This window comes from Zingiber officinale, chromosome 10A (genome assembly GCF_018446385.1).
Source record: "Zingiber officinale cultivar Zhangliang chromosome 10A, Zo_v1.1, whole genome shotgun sequence".
In the NCBI taxonomy this organism is placed as follows: Eukaryota; Viridiplantae; Streptophyta; class Magnoliopsida; order Zingiberales; family Zingiberaceae; genus Zingiber; species Zingiber officinale.
In genome coordinates this window covers 12,509,316-12,525,866 of record NC_056004.1, presented here as the reverse complement: position 1 = coordinate 12,525,866, position 16,551 = coordinate 12,509,316, and the positions used below count along the sequence as shown (strand labels likewise).

Genomic DNA, 16,551 nt, shown 5'->3' with positions numbered 1-16,551 from the left:
AATCATGCTATAAAATACAGCAAAGAAAGTAACTTTAAGCTTACTAATCATGCTATAAAATAGAACAAAGAAAGCAACTTTAAGCTTACTAATCATGCTATAAAATAGAGCAAAGAAAGAAACTTTAAGCTTACTAATCATGCTATAAAATAGAGAAAACGAAAGTAACTTTAAGCTTTCTAAACATGCTGTAAAATAGGGCAAAAGAATGCAACTTTGAGCTTTCTATACAAGCTGTAAAATAGGGCAAAAGAATGCAACTTTGAGCTTTCTATACATGATGTAAAATAGGGCTAAAGAATGCAACTTTGAGCTTCCTATACATGCTGTGATAAGAGCAAAGAAAACTAATCTAATCTTACTAATCATGCTACAAAATAGAGCAAAAAGAAAACTAATTTGATCTTGCTAATCATGCTACAAAATGGAGCAAAGGAAACTAATTTGATCTTGCTAATCATGCTACAAAATGGAGCAAAGGAAACTAATTTGATCTTGCTAATCATGCTACAAAATGAAGAAAAAGAAAACTAATTTGATCTTGCTAAATGGTACAAACGTAACGAAAATGCTAATGTTTGCATGCTGGAACTTACGGCTGTTCATGCTCTTGAAATGCCAAGAACTAAATTTGTTCATCAATAAGGAACATAAGGAGACATGCTTGAAGATGTAATTAATCAGGCTCTTCAATGGCAAGGAAATTCAAGCACAAAACACAACTCAAAGAACTAAAACAGCAAGCCAAATGAATGCCTTGTGTTGTCTTGAATCTAATCCGAATGCTTTTAAGTAAAGATTTCTCTCATAGCAGTATCATAATTCTAAATGCTACACTTAGGTTCAAAATTGAAGTTTACAATCTCTAATGTTGAAAGGCATTGTTCGGCTTGATAAACAGGGCAAGGAAAAGTAAAGCCCTAGCATATAATTCTACTCGGCATAGCAAAAACCGAAGCAAGGAAATGAAAACCGAAAGCTCAGAGCAACTCCTACCACAGGTGAGTAGTACTTACCCCTTGTTCTTGCACTTACAACCGAGAAGGAGGAAGGAGAAGGCTCTTAGGGTTTTCGGAGGGCTCGGGTTTGCAAATTTTCCGGCTTCTTCTTGTGCCCGCGAGATCTTCTCTGTCGGGATGACTACCCACGGGTGAGGGCTGGCCGGAAGAAAGCTTCGCCGGCGCCGGAGACCCAAAACCTAGCTTCTTCTCCGTTTCCACCAAGCAGGAGCGCCACACGCAGTCGGGATCAGGGAGAAGGCGAATAGGGTTTTCGGCGAAAAAAGGAAAACTTATAACTAGGTTTAAATTCTGCTCCAACTACAACTTAATTAAATTCACTCCCCTTCTTAATCACAAATCAACCGCAGCCCAGTTGGTTGGCTGGGATCGGCTGAGGTTCAGCTCGGGTCGAGGTCGTGGGTTCGAGTCTCACCTTCAACGTTTTTTGTCAAAACTTCTTTCTTTTTGTAAACCTACTAAACGACCTCCAAAAATTACATAAAAATACTCTAAAAATTCCTAAAAATCTCTAGAATATTTTAAAAGTATTTCCAAATATTTTTATGGACTTTTAGAACTTGAAATAGGAAAAATTGGGTCGTTACAATCCTCCATACCTTATAAAAAGTTCGTTCTCGAACTTAGAATAGCTCTGGATACTTCTGTCTCATACTGTCCTCCCGCTCTCAAGTGACTTCCTCGTGCATCTGGTTCTGCCAGATGACCTTCACTAGTGGTACTTCTTTATTTCTTAATCTCTTAACTTCTCTGTCCACTATCTGTGTAGGTCTGCTCTCATAACTAAGATCCTCTTGGATCTGCACTGACTGAGGCTGAATCACTTGGCTCGGGTCATGGAGACACTTCTTTAGCATGGAGACATGAAATATATTGTGTATTGCTGACATGTCTTGTGGTAAGTCCAGCCTGTAAGCTACTTTCCCAATCCTCTCTATGATCAGGTAAGGTCCTACATAGCGAGGACTTAATTTTCCATTCTTGCCAAATCTCATCACTCCCTTCATAGGAGCGACCTTGAGGAAGACTGAATCACCTACTTGGAATTCCAGTGGCCTACGGCGTGTGTCAGCATAACTCTTCTGTCTGCTCTAGGCAGTCTCAATTCTCTGTCTGATTTTCTGGATTGCCTGAGTAGTCTCATCTATCAGCTCTGTCTGAATGCCTAGCTCTACTTCCATTTCTTTTCTCTCACCTGCTTCTTGCCAGCAAAGGGGTGATCTACACTTCCTGCCATACAGTGCCTCATATGGTGCCATCTTAATGGTCGCCTGATAACTATTGTTATAGGCAAACTCAGTTAAGCATAGATACTTGCACCAACTTCCCTTGAAATCCAGCGCACAAGCTCTGAGCATATCTTCTAAAATCTGATTTACTCGCTCTGTCTGTCTATCAGTCTAAGGATGGAAAGCTGTGCTGAACTTGAGTTTGGTGCCTAGTGCATTCTGAACGCACTCCAAAAAGTGTGAGGTGAAGCGTCCATCTCTATCAGAAACAATAGATTTAGGAACTCCATGAAGTCTGATCACCTCCTTAACGTATAGTTGTGCCAACTGCTCTATGGAGTGGGACACCTTGATGGCTAGAAAATGGGCAGGCCTGGTCAATCTGTCCACTATTACCCATATTGCATCATATCCATTCGTAGTTCTTGGAATGCCTGTTATAAAGTCCATGGATATGTCTTCCCACTTCCACTCTGGTATTGGAAGAGGCTGTAAAACTCCTTCCGGTCTCTGGTGTTCTTCTTTGACCCTCTGACATATCAGGCAGGTACTGACATATTTAGCAACATCTCTTTTGAGTCCAGACCACCAGAACTTCTGTTTCACATCTTGGTACATCTTGGTAGAACCAAGATGCATAGAGTATGGTGTGCTATGAGCTTCTTCAAAAATCTTCTTCCTCAGTTCTTCATCATTGGGCACACAAATGCGACTTCCCTGATAAAGAATCTCACTATCTGTTACTCGAAACTCTGATTTATCTTCTTTCTGTATCCCTTGCTTGATCTTCTGAATGTCTGGATCTTCACTTTGCTTTCTCTGTATGTCCTCAAGCAAGGTAGACTCTAAGGTCAATGCGGAGAGCTGTCCATAAATAATTTCAAGTTCAAAATCTGACAACTCCTTCTGCAATGGAAGGGCTAATGATAACAGAGACATCAGGGATGCACTGGACTTTCTGCTTAGTGCATCTGCCACTTTGTTAGCTTTGTCTGGGTGGTAGAGGATCTCACAGTCATAATCTTTGACCAACTCCAACCACCTGCGCTGTCTCATGTTTAAGTCCTTCTGAGTGAAGAAGTACTTAAGACTCTGATGATCTGTGAAGATTCTACACTGAACTCCATATAAATAATGTCGCCAGAGTTTCAGTGCAAAAATCATAGCTACCAGCTCAAGATCATGAGTGGGATAGTTCTTCTCGTAGTCTTTGAGTTGTCTGGAAGCATAAGCTATAACTTTTCCTTCTTGCATGAGTACAGCTCCTAAGCCCATCTTGGAAGCATCACTGTAGATGTCAAAACTCTTGTCACTCTCTGGAACTATCAGGATAGGAGCACTGGTCAGTCTCTTCTTGAGCTCTTGGAAACTCTGCTCACATTTATCTGACCATTCAAACTTCTTGTTCTTCCTGGTGAGGGTTGTTAGTGGAAAGGCTATCCTGGAAAAGTCCTCCACGAATTTCCTGTAGTACCCAACTAAACCAAGGAAGCTTCTAATCTCCCCGGCGTTCTTGGGTCTCTTCCAGTTGTTGACTGCTTCTATTTTGGCTGGATCCACTTGGATGCCTTCTTTAGAAATTATGACCTAGAAATGCCACCTGATCTAACCAGAACTCACACTTTGAGAATTTAGCGTAAAGCTGCTTTTTCTGAAGAGTCTGCAGTACTATCCTCAAGTGCATGTCATGCTCATCTGGAGTCCTTCAATAGACCAGAATATCGTCGATGAATACGATGACAAATTTGTCAAGGTATTCTCTAAACACTCTGTTCATTAAGTCCATGAAGATCGCTGGTGCATTAGTCACACCAAAAGGCATGACTACAAACTCGTAGTGTCCGTATCTGGTTTTGAAAGCTGTTCTGGGTATGTCTCTTTCTTTCACCTTCAGCTGATGGTACCCTGAGCGAAGGTCTATCTTCGAGAATACTATTGCCCCTCTTAACTGATCAAATAAGTCATCGATCCTGGGAAGGGGGTACTTGTTCTTGATCGTCACTTGATTCAGAGCTCTGTAATCTATGCACATCCGCATAGATCCATCTTTCTTCTTGACAAACAACGCAGGAGCTCCCCAAGGTGAGTGACTAGGGCGAATGAAGCCTTTGTCAAGCAGCTCCTGAAGTTGTTCTTGTAACTCTTTCAACTCTGCTGGAGACATGCGATACGGAGCTTTTGAAATTGGACCGGTACCAGGAACCAATTCAATCTCAAACTCCACTTCTTTGTTGGGAGGTAGTCCAGGTAGCCCTTCTGGAAATACCTTTGGATACTCACAGACTACCCGAACATCTTCCTGCTTGGGTCTTTCTTGTTATCTTTATACTTCAAGTTCTGATTACTTGACTGGGTTCTCTGTTTCCCCACTATCTTATCTTCTATCTTGACTGGCTTGTGTTGTGTTTGTTGTGCTTTGTTGCTGTTCAGATAGTGCTCACTAATGCCCTGCTGACTAGCTCTTCACCAATCTATGGTCGGTGAGTTTCACTACTCACATTTGGTGTCATATCTGGTCTCAGCATTAGGAGTGTCAGTCTGACTCATTCTTTTACTGTACTTACTAACTCTAGGCAAAAGCGAGCTAACTTGTTAAATCTTTTGACCGCTTCTCCTACTGGTAGGTCACCTTGTCTGAATTCCATAAGCTCCTCATACTATTTATTGGTGATCTATTGACGGAAGAATTCTTCGTAAAACTCTATCTCGAAGTCAACCCAGCTCATCTGGTTGACTGCTCTCTTACTCTTAACTTACTCCCACTACATACGAGCATCTCCAGATAGGCAGAAAGAGGCACACTTAACCTTCTCGACTTCTGGCCAGTCAAGAAGCTCCATTGTGCTCTCCAGTGTCTTGAACCAAGCCTGGGCATCCCAGGGCTCAGTCGTGCCTGAGAAGCTCTCTGGTTTCAGCTTCAGCCACTGTATAAGATAAGCTTCAGGTCTCTGGGGTGCTGTGACGGCTCCCTGGGAAGCTGGTGGAGTCTCAATTACCACTGGAGCCTCTGCAATGATAGCTGGAGGAGGGGGAGGAACTGCTGGCGGGTTTGCCATCAGATTGGCAATCACTTGCTGCTGTTCTGCTACTTGTCTCTGGAGTTAGGCAACAACTTCAGGGAGATTGGGCTCAGTTGATCTAAGCTCTTCGTTCTCCTGATCTTGGTTCTCAGTACGAACGGTACGGGGACATCCTTTTTCTTAACATCTAATTATGCAAAGAAAAAGACTTGGTATCCTCTCTCTAACCCTTCTAATCATACATAAATATGAATAAAGAAAAGGAAAACTAAATCTTCTATCTTACTTTAGTACTAAAAAAAAAACAAGTACTCTATACTGTAGTTAATAATAAGGAAAGCAGAATAAAGAAAGGATTTAAATACTTTCTTACTTGGAGACGGCGAGGATGATGCTAATGTGTGTGTGATGCTGGAGAATGGAACACTGCTCTAATACCAACTGTAACGACCACCCTTCTTACTACTACTCTCTAAGGGCGACCGTTACCTATCTATACTCTACTTACTAGTGTCACTTATGCTAATATTAGCAACACTTAGATTTATCACGGCCCCAGAGGAATTCCTACCGAAAAATTTCGGCAGAGTCTCCCCTGTACCGATGACCAAATCCATAATACAAACAATATATATGCAGCCACAGGCGGCTGGAACACATTTTTCACAACCATGCAGTAATAAAATCACACTGTAACCAAAGCAACTACTCTAGCAAAAGCAACCAACTACATCACTCCACAAATAATAAAAGTAACCTAATTACAAGTGCGGAATAAACTTAAATACAGTCTCAACTCATAATGACACTTAAGGAAACTAAAAGGATTAGACATAAAGTCTTGACAATTTTGCCAGCTAATTCTGGATCTCTCCACAGTCCAGACATCACACACCTTCATCACCACCACCATCCTCACTACAACAAAAATCACTTTTCGCAGTGCGCTATTAACAGCGTACATTAAAAGCATGCCGTTAATAGTATTATTAACGGCGTGCATGTTGATGTGCACTGTTAATAGTATGAACTTTGAAATAAAAAAAGGTATTAACAGCGTGCATTAAAAGCACGCCGTCAATAATATATTATTAACGGCATGCATGTTAATGTATGCTGCGAATAGTTAATAATAATAAGTTGTAAATAAAAAACATGATTAAAATTTAATGGTTAGTTTGGAAATAATAAAGAAAAAGTAATAAAAAAATAAAGTTATATTAAACAAAATTAAATTAAAAAAATACATGAAACAAAACGTAACTTAATTGGTTAAAAAAGTTGTTGTAACTTGGTTAAAAAAGTCAACAATTCTTTCGAATAAAATTAACAGTGGTTTCATTGCAACTTGGTTAAATAAAGAGTAGATTCTGCTAAATAAAAAAAACGCCCAAAGCCTAAAAAACGCCCGAAGCCTAAAAAACGCCCAAAAACGCCCGAAGACTAAAAAACGCCCGAAGCCTTCGCCGCCGAAGCCTTCACCGCAACCTCTCCGCAATAGTTCTGCCTCTCTTCACTACCGTCGCCGTCGTCGTCGCCGTCGCCGGACTCCTCTCTACCTCTCGGCACTCACCGCCACCAGCCGTAGGAATCATCGCCGGCCGCATGACTCCACCCCGCCTCTCCGCACTCGCCGTCGCTGCAAGACTTCCTTCCATCTCTCCGTATCATAGGACCACAGCAAGAGTAAGCAAGCCCTTTGATAGCCACTCCACACTCTACATCAAGCCAAAAGCTCAAAGCAAAGGTAACCCTAATCTCTATGTCCCTAAACTTATTTGGGCAGCACTCTACAGCAAGTAGTTTTATTCATAAATTGGAGCTCGAGTGTATTTATATATTTTACGATTTTGTGTTCATTCTACTTACATTGAAGATTTTAATCTTGCATGTTCATATTGCCAGCACAACATTGTTCTATCAATTTTTTTCTTTGATCCCCATTCCTGTTTGACGTATTTATATTGTGGACCAGTCCCAGTTCATGAGTTTTCATGCCACTCTGGTCATGTATGCTAGAACTTAGTAGTTACATTTAATGCACATCTAGTTTTAGTCTGTATCAGATGTGTTTCCAGGATTTAGTTTCACCTCCAAGCAAATTGCATTATGTGATTCTGTTTGTCTGCTGTCTAATGTACCTGCTAAACTTTTGGGTTTCATATTTTAGACTATTCCTTTTCATACTTCCTAGAGCTGATCTCTATGCAATTTATTGCACTTCTATTAGTCGACAAATTTTTGACTTGTGATCTTCTGGAATATCATTGCCTGTCTTTTTTAGATTTATATGTGATCTTCTGGGATTTATTAGTCGACAAATTGCATTATGTGATCTGCCGGACCAGTGGTATAAGTTTTTTTTTTTGACTTATATCGAGAGAGATGTATTTCGTTGGTAGCCGAGAAGGTTAGCTACTTCCTCCTTTCTTTCCTCTTATTTTTCTTAGAAATTATTTTGGAGTATAGTGTCTCAAATTGTTATTATTATTTTTCTTTTAAATTCTTCCCACAGCATAGATTAATTCTGATTTAATAGAATTGGTTAGGGATGATCAATTCTATAGAGTGCAGTGGAGGAGTTGGATTAATAATTACAATTTCGCATCCTCTTTTTGTGAGCGATTTATATAAAAGATTTTTTAGTTTCGATTGCTTAATGCTTCGATTTGTCTTACAATATTTGCGCTCCAAGAGTCATGCCTTTCTTCTTTATAAAATGATCAAGTATTTTACTAGTTTCAATTTACAAGCATGTTATCGATGGTATAATTCAACACCTCCCATTTTCTTATCTTGATGGTATAATTTAACACCTTCCATTTTCTTATCTTGATTTGGAACACGCTAATTAGATTAGAATTAACTGATCTTGTGTGTTACATGCATATATTAATACAATTCTATTAATTATGCTAACCTTGCTCTACATGAAATCCACATTATTTAGTTCTCACCATTGATATATTTTGTTTGATCTTTTGAGACCAGTATATCATTAGAGACAATGATTGATACGCGTAACAAGAATGAATGGACACAAAAATAATGATTAAATATAATAAACTAAAAAAGAAAAAAACAAATTATCAGTCTTTAAAGTGTGTGAATAATACTTTGACATGGCTAGTAAATACTACTATGACACATGATATTTATTTGTTTAAAATATTATGATGTAGGAAACAATTTTTTATATTTAAGTTTTTTATTTATTATGTGGTGTTTTCTTATACATATATTTTGATAAAATCTCATAATTATTTCATATAAATGAAAAAGGTTTATTCACGTGATGGATAAGGAATGGATGCATCTGCCTTCAAGGCTTGTACCCGAGTATGAAGAAGGGGTAAAAAAATTTATTGCACAAGCTAGGAACTATGCAAAAACACGTGAAGTAATTTTATGTCCTTGCAAGCGTTGTAAAAATAAAAAGTATATGAAATTTGACCAAGTGTACGACCACTTAATTATTAAGGGGTTTGATCCTACTTACACTACTTGGGTCTTCCATGGGGAAACTTATAACTCACAATCTCAAGATGAAGGTAGTTCAAAAGGAGTTCAAAAAGAGGATGAATGTAGAGAGGCATATCACTTATATAAGGATGTTTTGGTGCCAGAAGAAATGGTTGGACACACTATGTCTGGGGCAAAAGATTATGAGTTTGATGATTTATTAAAAGATGCAGAAACACCTCTCTTTCCTGGTTGTACAGCTTATACAAAGTTGTCGGCAGTCGTCACACTATATAATTACAAGTCTACTAATGGTCACACAGACAATAGTTTCAATGAGCTCCTTAAGATCTTAGGTGACATGCTTCCAGAAAACAACACACTTCCAGAAACTGTTTACACAATGAGAAAATTATTAAAACCATTTGATTTAGGATACGAGAAAATTCATGCTTGCCCAAATGATTGTTGTCTATTTAGAAAAGAGTTTAAAGATTTGGACTCATGTCCGAAGTGTGGTTCCTCAAGATGGAAGATAGACAAAGTCACCACCAAAGTTTGTAAAGGAGTTCCTGAGAAGGTCCTACGATATTTTCCAGTGATACCAAGATTGAAAAGGATGTTTAAATCAAAAGAAAATGCTGAAGAGTTGATTTGGCACTCGAACCACAAAAGTCAAGATCATATGATGCGTCATCTAGTTGATTCAGTGGCGTGGCATACAATAGATCATAAGTGGCCAGATTTTGCATCAGATCCTAGAAATCTCTGCCTTGGTCTTGCAACAGATGGATTCAATCCTTTTGGTGACCTTAGTTCCAGATATAATTGTTGGCCAGTTATTTTGGTCAATTATAACCTTCCTCCATTGATGTGCATGACAAAGGAAAATCTTATGCTGACATTACTGATTCCAGGTCCAAAGCAACCGGGAAATGATATAGATGTATACTTGGAACCCCTTGTGGAGGATTTAAAGGAGTTGTGGGACACAGGTGTGGAGGCATATGATGCATTTAGCAAGTCAATATTCAACCTGAAGGTTATTTTGATGTGGACAATCAATGATTTTCCAGCTTACGGAAATCTAGCTGGATGTGCCACAAAAGGAAAATTTGGTTGCCCAATATGTGGTGAAGACACATGTTCTATGTGGCTTAAATATAGTAGAAAGTTTGCATACTTAGGCCACAGGAGATTTCTTTCTCCTAATCATCCATTTCGTCAGAAAAAAAAGTGGTTTAATGGGGAAAAGGAGAGTAAAGGGAAACCTAGACTTTTGAATGGGTTAGAAATTATCAATGCATTGAAAGATATTGAAAATGACTGGGGTAAAAAGAAAAAGGGTGAGACTGTCAACACTTTGAGGAAAAAGAGGAAGAAACAGGAGAGTTCAAAAGAGGTACAAAAACCAGTTCAAAGGTGGAAGAAAAAGTCAATTTTTTTCAATCTGCCATATTGGAGTGTAAGTTATTTTTCACTGTATTCATTAGCTTTTACAATTTGTTATTTTTTGTTCCTAAATTATGTTCTAATATTCTGAACTAACTATAAATCATGTTGATGTTTACCTTTAGGGCCTCTTACTACGTCATAACTTAGATGTGATGCATGTTGAAAAGAATGTTTGCGAGAATATCATAGGCACATTGTTAAACTTGAAGACAAAATCCAAAGATGGTGTGAATGCTCGCAAAGATTTGGTACACTTAAAAATTAGACAAGAATTACATCCTCAAGAAAAAGGAGAAAATAAATATCATTTGCCCGCTGCACCGTACACATTATCTAGAAAAGAAATGGATGTGTTTTGCTCTAGGTTGAAGAAAATAAAGTTACCCGATGGATATAGTTCAAATATTGGTAACTGTGTTTCTGTAGAAGAGCGTAATCTTATTGGGTTGAAATCTCATGATTGTCATATTCTAATGCAACAATTGCTATCAGTAACATTGAGAAATCTTCTACCGAAAGGTCCACGTAATGCTATATTTATGTTGGGTGCATTTTACAATGAATTATGTCAAAGAGTATTAGACCGGAACCGTTTAGAACAACTCGAGGAGAATATTGCTGAAATTCTATGCATGTTGGAAAGGTATTTTCCACCTGCTTTCTTTACCATCTCGGTTCACTTAACAATTCATTTAGCAAGAGAGGCTCGTTTGTGTGGACTAGTCCAATTCCGTTGGATGTATCCATTTGAAAGGCAATAAATAATTATTATTATTTTTGATAATTTTAATATTATAAAATAATTTATATTTTATTAAACACTTCTTTTATTTGAATTTTGCTTTGTGATTTAGATTTATGAAAACACTAAAAGGGTATGTGAAGAACCGGGCAAGACCAGAAGGATGCATAGCTGAGTGTTACCTCGCAGAAGAACGAATGATATTTTGTAGTGCTTATATAAAAAAGGCTTATAGTATTGGTGTTCGTTCTAATAGGAATGATGATTTGGAAGATGGATTATTAGAAGGTCGCCCAATTTCTAAAGGGAAAGAAAAGATTTTAGAGGACCACGTGTTGCAAGCTGCACATCGATATATATTATTCAATAGTGCAGAAGTTGAACCTTACTTACAGTGAGTGCAGTTAATTTCATATTGTTAGTCTTGATCTATTACATTTCTTATGTATTCTAACATCTCCCTTCAATGATTTTAAATAGGATGCACATTGACGAGCTTAAACAAACAAATCATCGTTTCTCAAGTAATGAAACATTGTTACAAAAGAAACATATGGAAACATTTGCCGAATGGTTATCAAAACAGGTTTCTGTTAACTCTTCAGGTCGAATTCAATGGCTAGCACATGGTCCTAGAAAGCATGTTACATCTTATACAGGATATATTGTAAATGGATATCGGTTCCACACAATTGATGTTGGAAGGTCGACACAAGATAGTGGTGTTTCAATTGAAGCTGATACTATTTATCAATCTAATACTAATGACAATTCACATACAGTAGGAAGATTATCATACTATGGAGTTGTTCGAGATATTATTTTGCTAGATTACTATTCTTTTAAAGTGCCTATTTTTAGATGTGATTGGGCCAATCCTAGAACTGGTATCAAAATTGAAGATGGTTTTACACTGGTCAACTTACATCAAGGACTAAAAACTTTTGAAAGTGATCCTTTCATTTTAGCATCACAAGCAAAGCAAGTATTCTATTCTAGGGATAATGATGAATCAAATTGGTATGTGTTTCTAAAAGCGCCGCCTCGAGGTATTCATAACATGAACGTGCTTGAAGAAGATGCTTATACGTCATCAACACCTCTTGATGTATCCCAACTTGAGATTAACATTACTGAGAAAGAACCGTACTCAAGGAATGAGTGTGAGGGAATTGATGTGATTGAGACATGATGGACATTTTCAACTATATATTTTATAGTTATTTATTTTGATTGATACATGTTCTTATCAATAATTGCATAACTCTTTATTTAGTGTTTCAATATATTTGTCTGCTTATTTATTTTCAGCAATGCATCATGTCATATTACATATTTGACCAGGTCATTACATAGCTTTCAAAGGATGAGTAAAATGGTTAAAAAACGTGGCAAAGGATCTGTAGCTGAAATTCAGGTGATATTGTATTCTATTTTAAATCTTGGTTTATTTTACTAAAGACATTTCAATATCTCTTTTTGCTATTTAACAGGAAAATATAACTAATAAGTTATCGAGAATGGACTCTAACAATTCAGCCAATTCATCAGAAGATTTGCATGGTAAAGAACCAATTACTGATGAGAAAATTGATAAGAAAAAAGGACGAGGTGCGTCAAAGTTGAAAATGGTTAGTGGCCAAGACAAATGCAAAGAGCTGGAGCGTAATGAGTTTGGTCAGCCGATTGGAGATAATTCAGTGAAGTACGCTTCTTTCCTAGGTTGCATGATAAAGGAATTTGTGCCATATACATTAGATGGATGGAGTGATATTGATGAAGAAGTGAAAGATAGGATGTGGAGTTGTCTTCAGGTAATATATTTAGTTACTTAATTTTTCATTTCTATTTTTATAAAAAAATGTAGACATATTTTTGTGTTATTAAATGTGCAGATGACTTATAAAGTTGAGGATTGGGAAAAGAAAACAATTTTTCAAAAGTTAGCTAAATTGTGGCATGATAGAAAATCCAAATTGCAAATACTTGTACGAGAAGCTAATACAAGTCGAGTGGCTTCACGAGATCTCAGTTTGTTGAAGCCTGAATTTATGGACCAAAATCAGTGGGACTTGTTTGTACAGAGGACATTATCATCTACCTTTCAAGTAAGTATTTATTCACTTAGACCATGAGTTGGATGGGAATGCATTGAATTTATTCTAATGCTATGGTTGGGTAAGAGACTACTAAGTTTTAATATGTTGGAGAGTTTGATTATGCGATTTTGACTAATCTTAGGAAAAGAGTGCAAGATTTAGAGCAATGAGGGAAAAACAAGATCACATTCACACAATGAGTCGGAGGGGCTATGCTCGTTTGACTCACATTATGGTAATCATTTTTAATTTATTATAATTTAAGTAATAATTAATGATATATGCATCTTTTAAGTTATGCTGTAATGATTTTGTATATATTTTTATATTTAAGGAAAAGACAAGTCCGATGGATACAAAAATTACGAGATCGCAAGTTTGGATTGAAGGTCACAAGAGAAAAAATGGGGAGCCCAGTACTCAAGCCGTTGGAGAGAAAATGGTAAGCATGTTCATTCATTTTAGATTTCTTTGAAATTTTATTCCATTGATATGGTTTTTCATATGCATTTATACTTAAGATTTCCATTTTTACTCTTACCAATGTCTCTGTAGAAAGACTTTTATCATGTTAAGCAAGTATTCCACTAATCTTGTTTTTTCTATAACTCCTTACCTATTACTTGGATCTAAGATATGGCCAAGAATGTTCCAGTGATACCATACAATACATAGCTCTAAGCTGCCAACAATGTACACATACCAACACTAAGAAATGATAGCATTAACATCACTCAGCTAAGTTTACAGGAGGATCTAAGCTGCCAACAAGGATTGCCAGATCAACTTGCAAATGAAGAGAACATACCAAAATAGGAAGTTTTGACTGTAATACATATGCACACAGTCACCAAAGGTTTTAGGGACTTGTGAGAATATACATCATGCTTAGTCGGTAGATTTTGGCAGCTTTTGTGAGCAAATTGTCAGAAATCTTGGATGAACATGAGAATAGTATCTCCTCAAACCATGATAATGTGATTCTTGTTAGAACTAATGTCAATGTGGATATGCTAGAGTTAACGTTTGGTCCTACATTTTGTATTTGACCTTTAGTTATTATGTGGTTCGAATTGGATTGGCATTCTTGGTTTCAGTAAGTATTCAATATTGAACAACAGAAGCATCAGTGTTAAAGAATGGATGGTACAAAGATTTAGTAAAATCAAATGGCCTCAACTTAGATTTATTTTGGCTTTCTCCAAAATGAGAAAACAAATGGACATACATGCATTATATGTTGATTTCATTTACATGCATTATATGTTGATTTCATTTACATGCATTATATGTTGATTTCATTTACATGCATTATATGTTGATGTTCAGTATAGTCATCTATTATATTAATGATAATATATTGAAAGTTATTTTTTGTTGTAGAAAAAATTATTAGAATGTCCACCCGAATCTCAAAACACAACTAATATTGCTGATGATGCAATTAGCATTGTGTTTGGCAATGAAGCTCGGGGTAGAGTGCGTGGAATGGGTTTTGGAGTAACACCATCAAAAGTTGGAGCTTCAGTGCAACAAAATGGAATGGTTCAACAACTTCAAACTATAGTACAAAATGTTCAACAACAAATGCAGGAAATGAGGCAACAAAATCAACTAGAAATGCAAGAAATGAGGTCTATGTTTTTACAAAGTATGAGACAACAAAATCATCCAGAACAGGTTAGTAAGTAAATAATATATATAAAATAAGTTTGATATGTACACTTAAATGATTTTGAATTATCATGATGACATTGTTTGACATGATTTGGTTATAAAATTATATTGCTAGTGGTGGTATTTGTAGCGGTATTGGGAATGAATTTGGTAGCAATAGCGATATTAATATTGGTGCCAAAAAAAGTGGTGACTTTGGTCATGTTTTTCAGGTGATTATCATAAAATTATGTATTTCTGAATCACAAAATTGTTACAAAAATATATATGATTGAATTAATAACTTTGTATTGTTTATTTACAGTCAAATTCGAGAAATGCGAGTCGTGGAGATATATGTGCTAATACTAAATGTAAGCTGCTTCATTGGTCTGCTGATGAATTAGTTGTTGCAGAAGGTTGAATTGCATCCACAGATCCAAATACAAAAGTGCATCACGTTATTCTTGGTGGATCATGTTGGAAAGTTTGGGTTGATAAAGTTTTGGTGGAAAAGGTGGATCTAATTCGACCAAATGATGAAATGCAATTTCTTGATGATGCAATAGGAAGCACGGTTGCATGGTTATCGAAATTTATAGTATTGTGTGATTGATACATAATATACTAATTTGTGTGGATTGTAAGTTTAATTGTTGTTATGTAATAACTAGTTTGATAGAGATTTTGTATCTTGTTTAAGATCTTTAAATTTTTTTGGTATAATGAAAAACTATGACTTTTGTTAATTTTGAGGATTTATTTGCACTAAATTTGTAACGACCCAATTTTCCCTATTTCAAGTTCTAAAAGTCCATGAAAATATTTGGAAATACTTTTAAAATATTCTAGAGATTTTTAGGAATTTTTAGAGTATTTTTACGTAATTTTTGGAGGTCGTTTAGTATGTTTACAAAAGAAAGAAAGTTTGACAAAAAAATCGTTGAAGGCGAGGTTCGAACCCACGACCTCGGGTCGGACTGACCCAAGCAAAACCGGCTCAACCAGCTGAGCTACATGATTTTTGTTAACCTTATATGGTGAGAATTAAGTTTATAGCATAGTTAATGATTAGTGAATAAATAGGAAGAAAAATGGTTGCAGCCGAGACTCGAACCCGTGAGCTGCACCTTAAGCAAAACACAGCCAACCAACTGTGCCAGCGGCTGTTGTTAATTAAGGAAAGAACGGATTATATTTAAGGTATAGTATTTAATAAAATAACCCAAGGTTATAAAGGGTTAAGTGTTTTCCCGAATCCGAAAACCTATTCCTTTCTCCCTCTCGTGTGCTCGCGACGGCGCTGTTCTCCTTCTCGGGCGGAATCGTGGCAGCGAGCGATCACCCTCCAGTAGCCGGCGAAGGCCTTCTTCCGGTGAACCCTTGCGGATCCGAGCTCCTCTCGTCGAGGAGAACTCGAAGGCGCGAAGAAGATTGAGATCTTCACTTCTCCGCAAGCCCTAGAGGTCGTCCCGATTGGTTGTAAGTCCAAGCAAATCACGGTGAGTTGCTTCTCACCTGCAGTAGGAGTTGCTCCAGATTTTCAAATTTCGTTTACTTGCTTCCGGATCTTGTTGTGCCGAGTAGAAGAATATGCTAGGGTTTTCTTCCTTGCCTTGATGAGATTCCTTGTTTCGAAATTTCTGCTGTGAGTTCGGTAGGTTTGTGAAGGTTGCTGCCATATTCCGAATTTATTAGATTGGGTGTGGACAGGTTTCAGTTGGGAATTTCGTGTAGCACTTTGATTTAAATAGCTTGCGTAGCATGAAGTATGGTTATCCTTGCTATTAGGCAATATACACGAGATGATATAGATTTCCTTTTTAGCATGTAGTTTCGGATTTGTACTGTTAAATTGGCATGAACAGC

The 16,551-nt window shown here is 37.1% G+C and overlaps 1 protein-coding gene and 1 long non-coding RNA gene across 2 annotated transcripts; both read left to right on the top strand.

The window, feature by feature from the left end:
* Positions 1-6,916: 6,916 nt before the first annotated feature.
* On the top strand, positions 6,917-12,464 carry LOC122028061. The gene is made up of 3 exons (XR_006124622.1): positions 6,917-7,015; positions 12,272-12,344; positions 12,421-12,464. It is a non-coding gene; the product is annotated as an uncharacterized LOC122028061 (long non-coding RNA).
* Positions 12,465-12,555: 91 nt separating this feature from the next.
* LOC122026468 lies at positions 12,556-15,106 on the top strand. Its single transcript, XM_042585212.1, has 7 exons — positions 12,556-12,741; positions 12,823-13,035; positions 13,169-13,261; positions 13,361-13,468; positions 14,410-14,660; positions 14,819-14,915; positions 15,008-15,106. Exons 1-7 carry the CDS (start codon positions 12,556-12,558, stop codon positions 15,104-15,106), a joined length of 1,047 nt encoding a protein of 348 aa, XP_042441146.1.
* The last annotated feature ends 1,445 nt before the right edge of the window (positions 15,107-16,551 follow it).

Coding starts and splice junctions, on each gene's coding strand:
- LOC122026468 (XM_042585212.1), top strand. CDS start 12,556: ATGGTTAGTGGCCAAGACAAATGCAAAGAGCTGGAGCGTAATGAGTTT. Junction 13,262..13,360: donor CTCGTTTGACTCACATTATG/GTAATCATTTTT, acceptor TTTATATTTAAG/GAAAAGACAAGTCCGATGGA. Junction 14,916..15,007: donor ACTTTGGTCATGTTTTTCAG/GTGATTATCATA, acceptor GTTTATTTACAG/TCAAATTCGAGAAATGCGAG.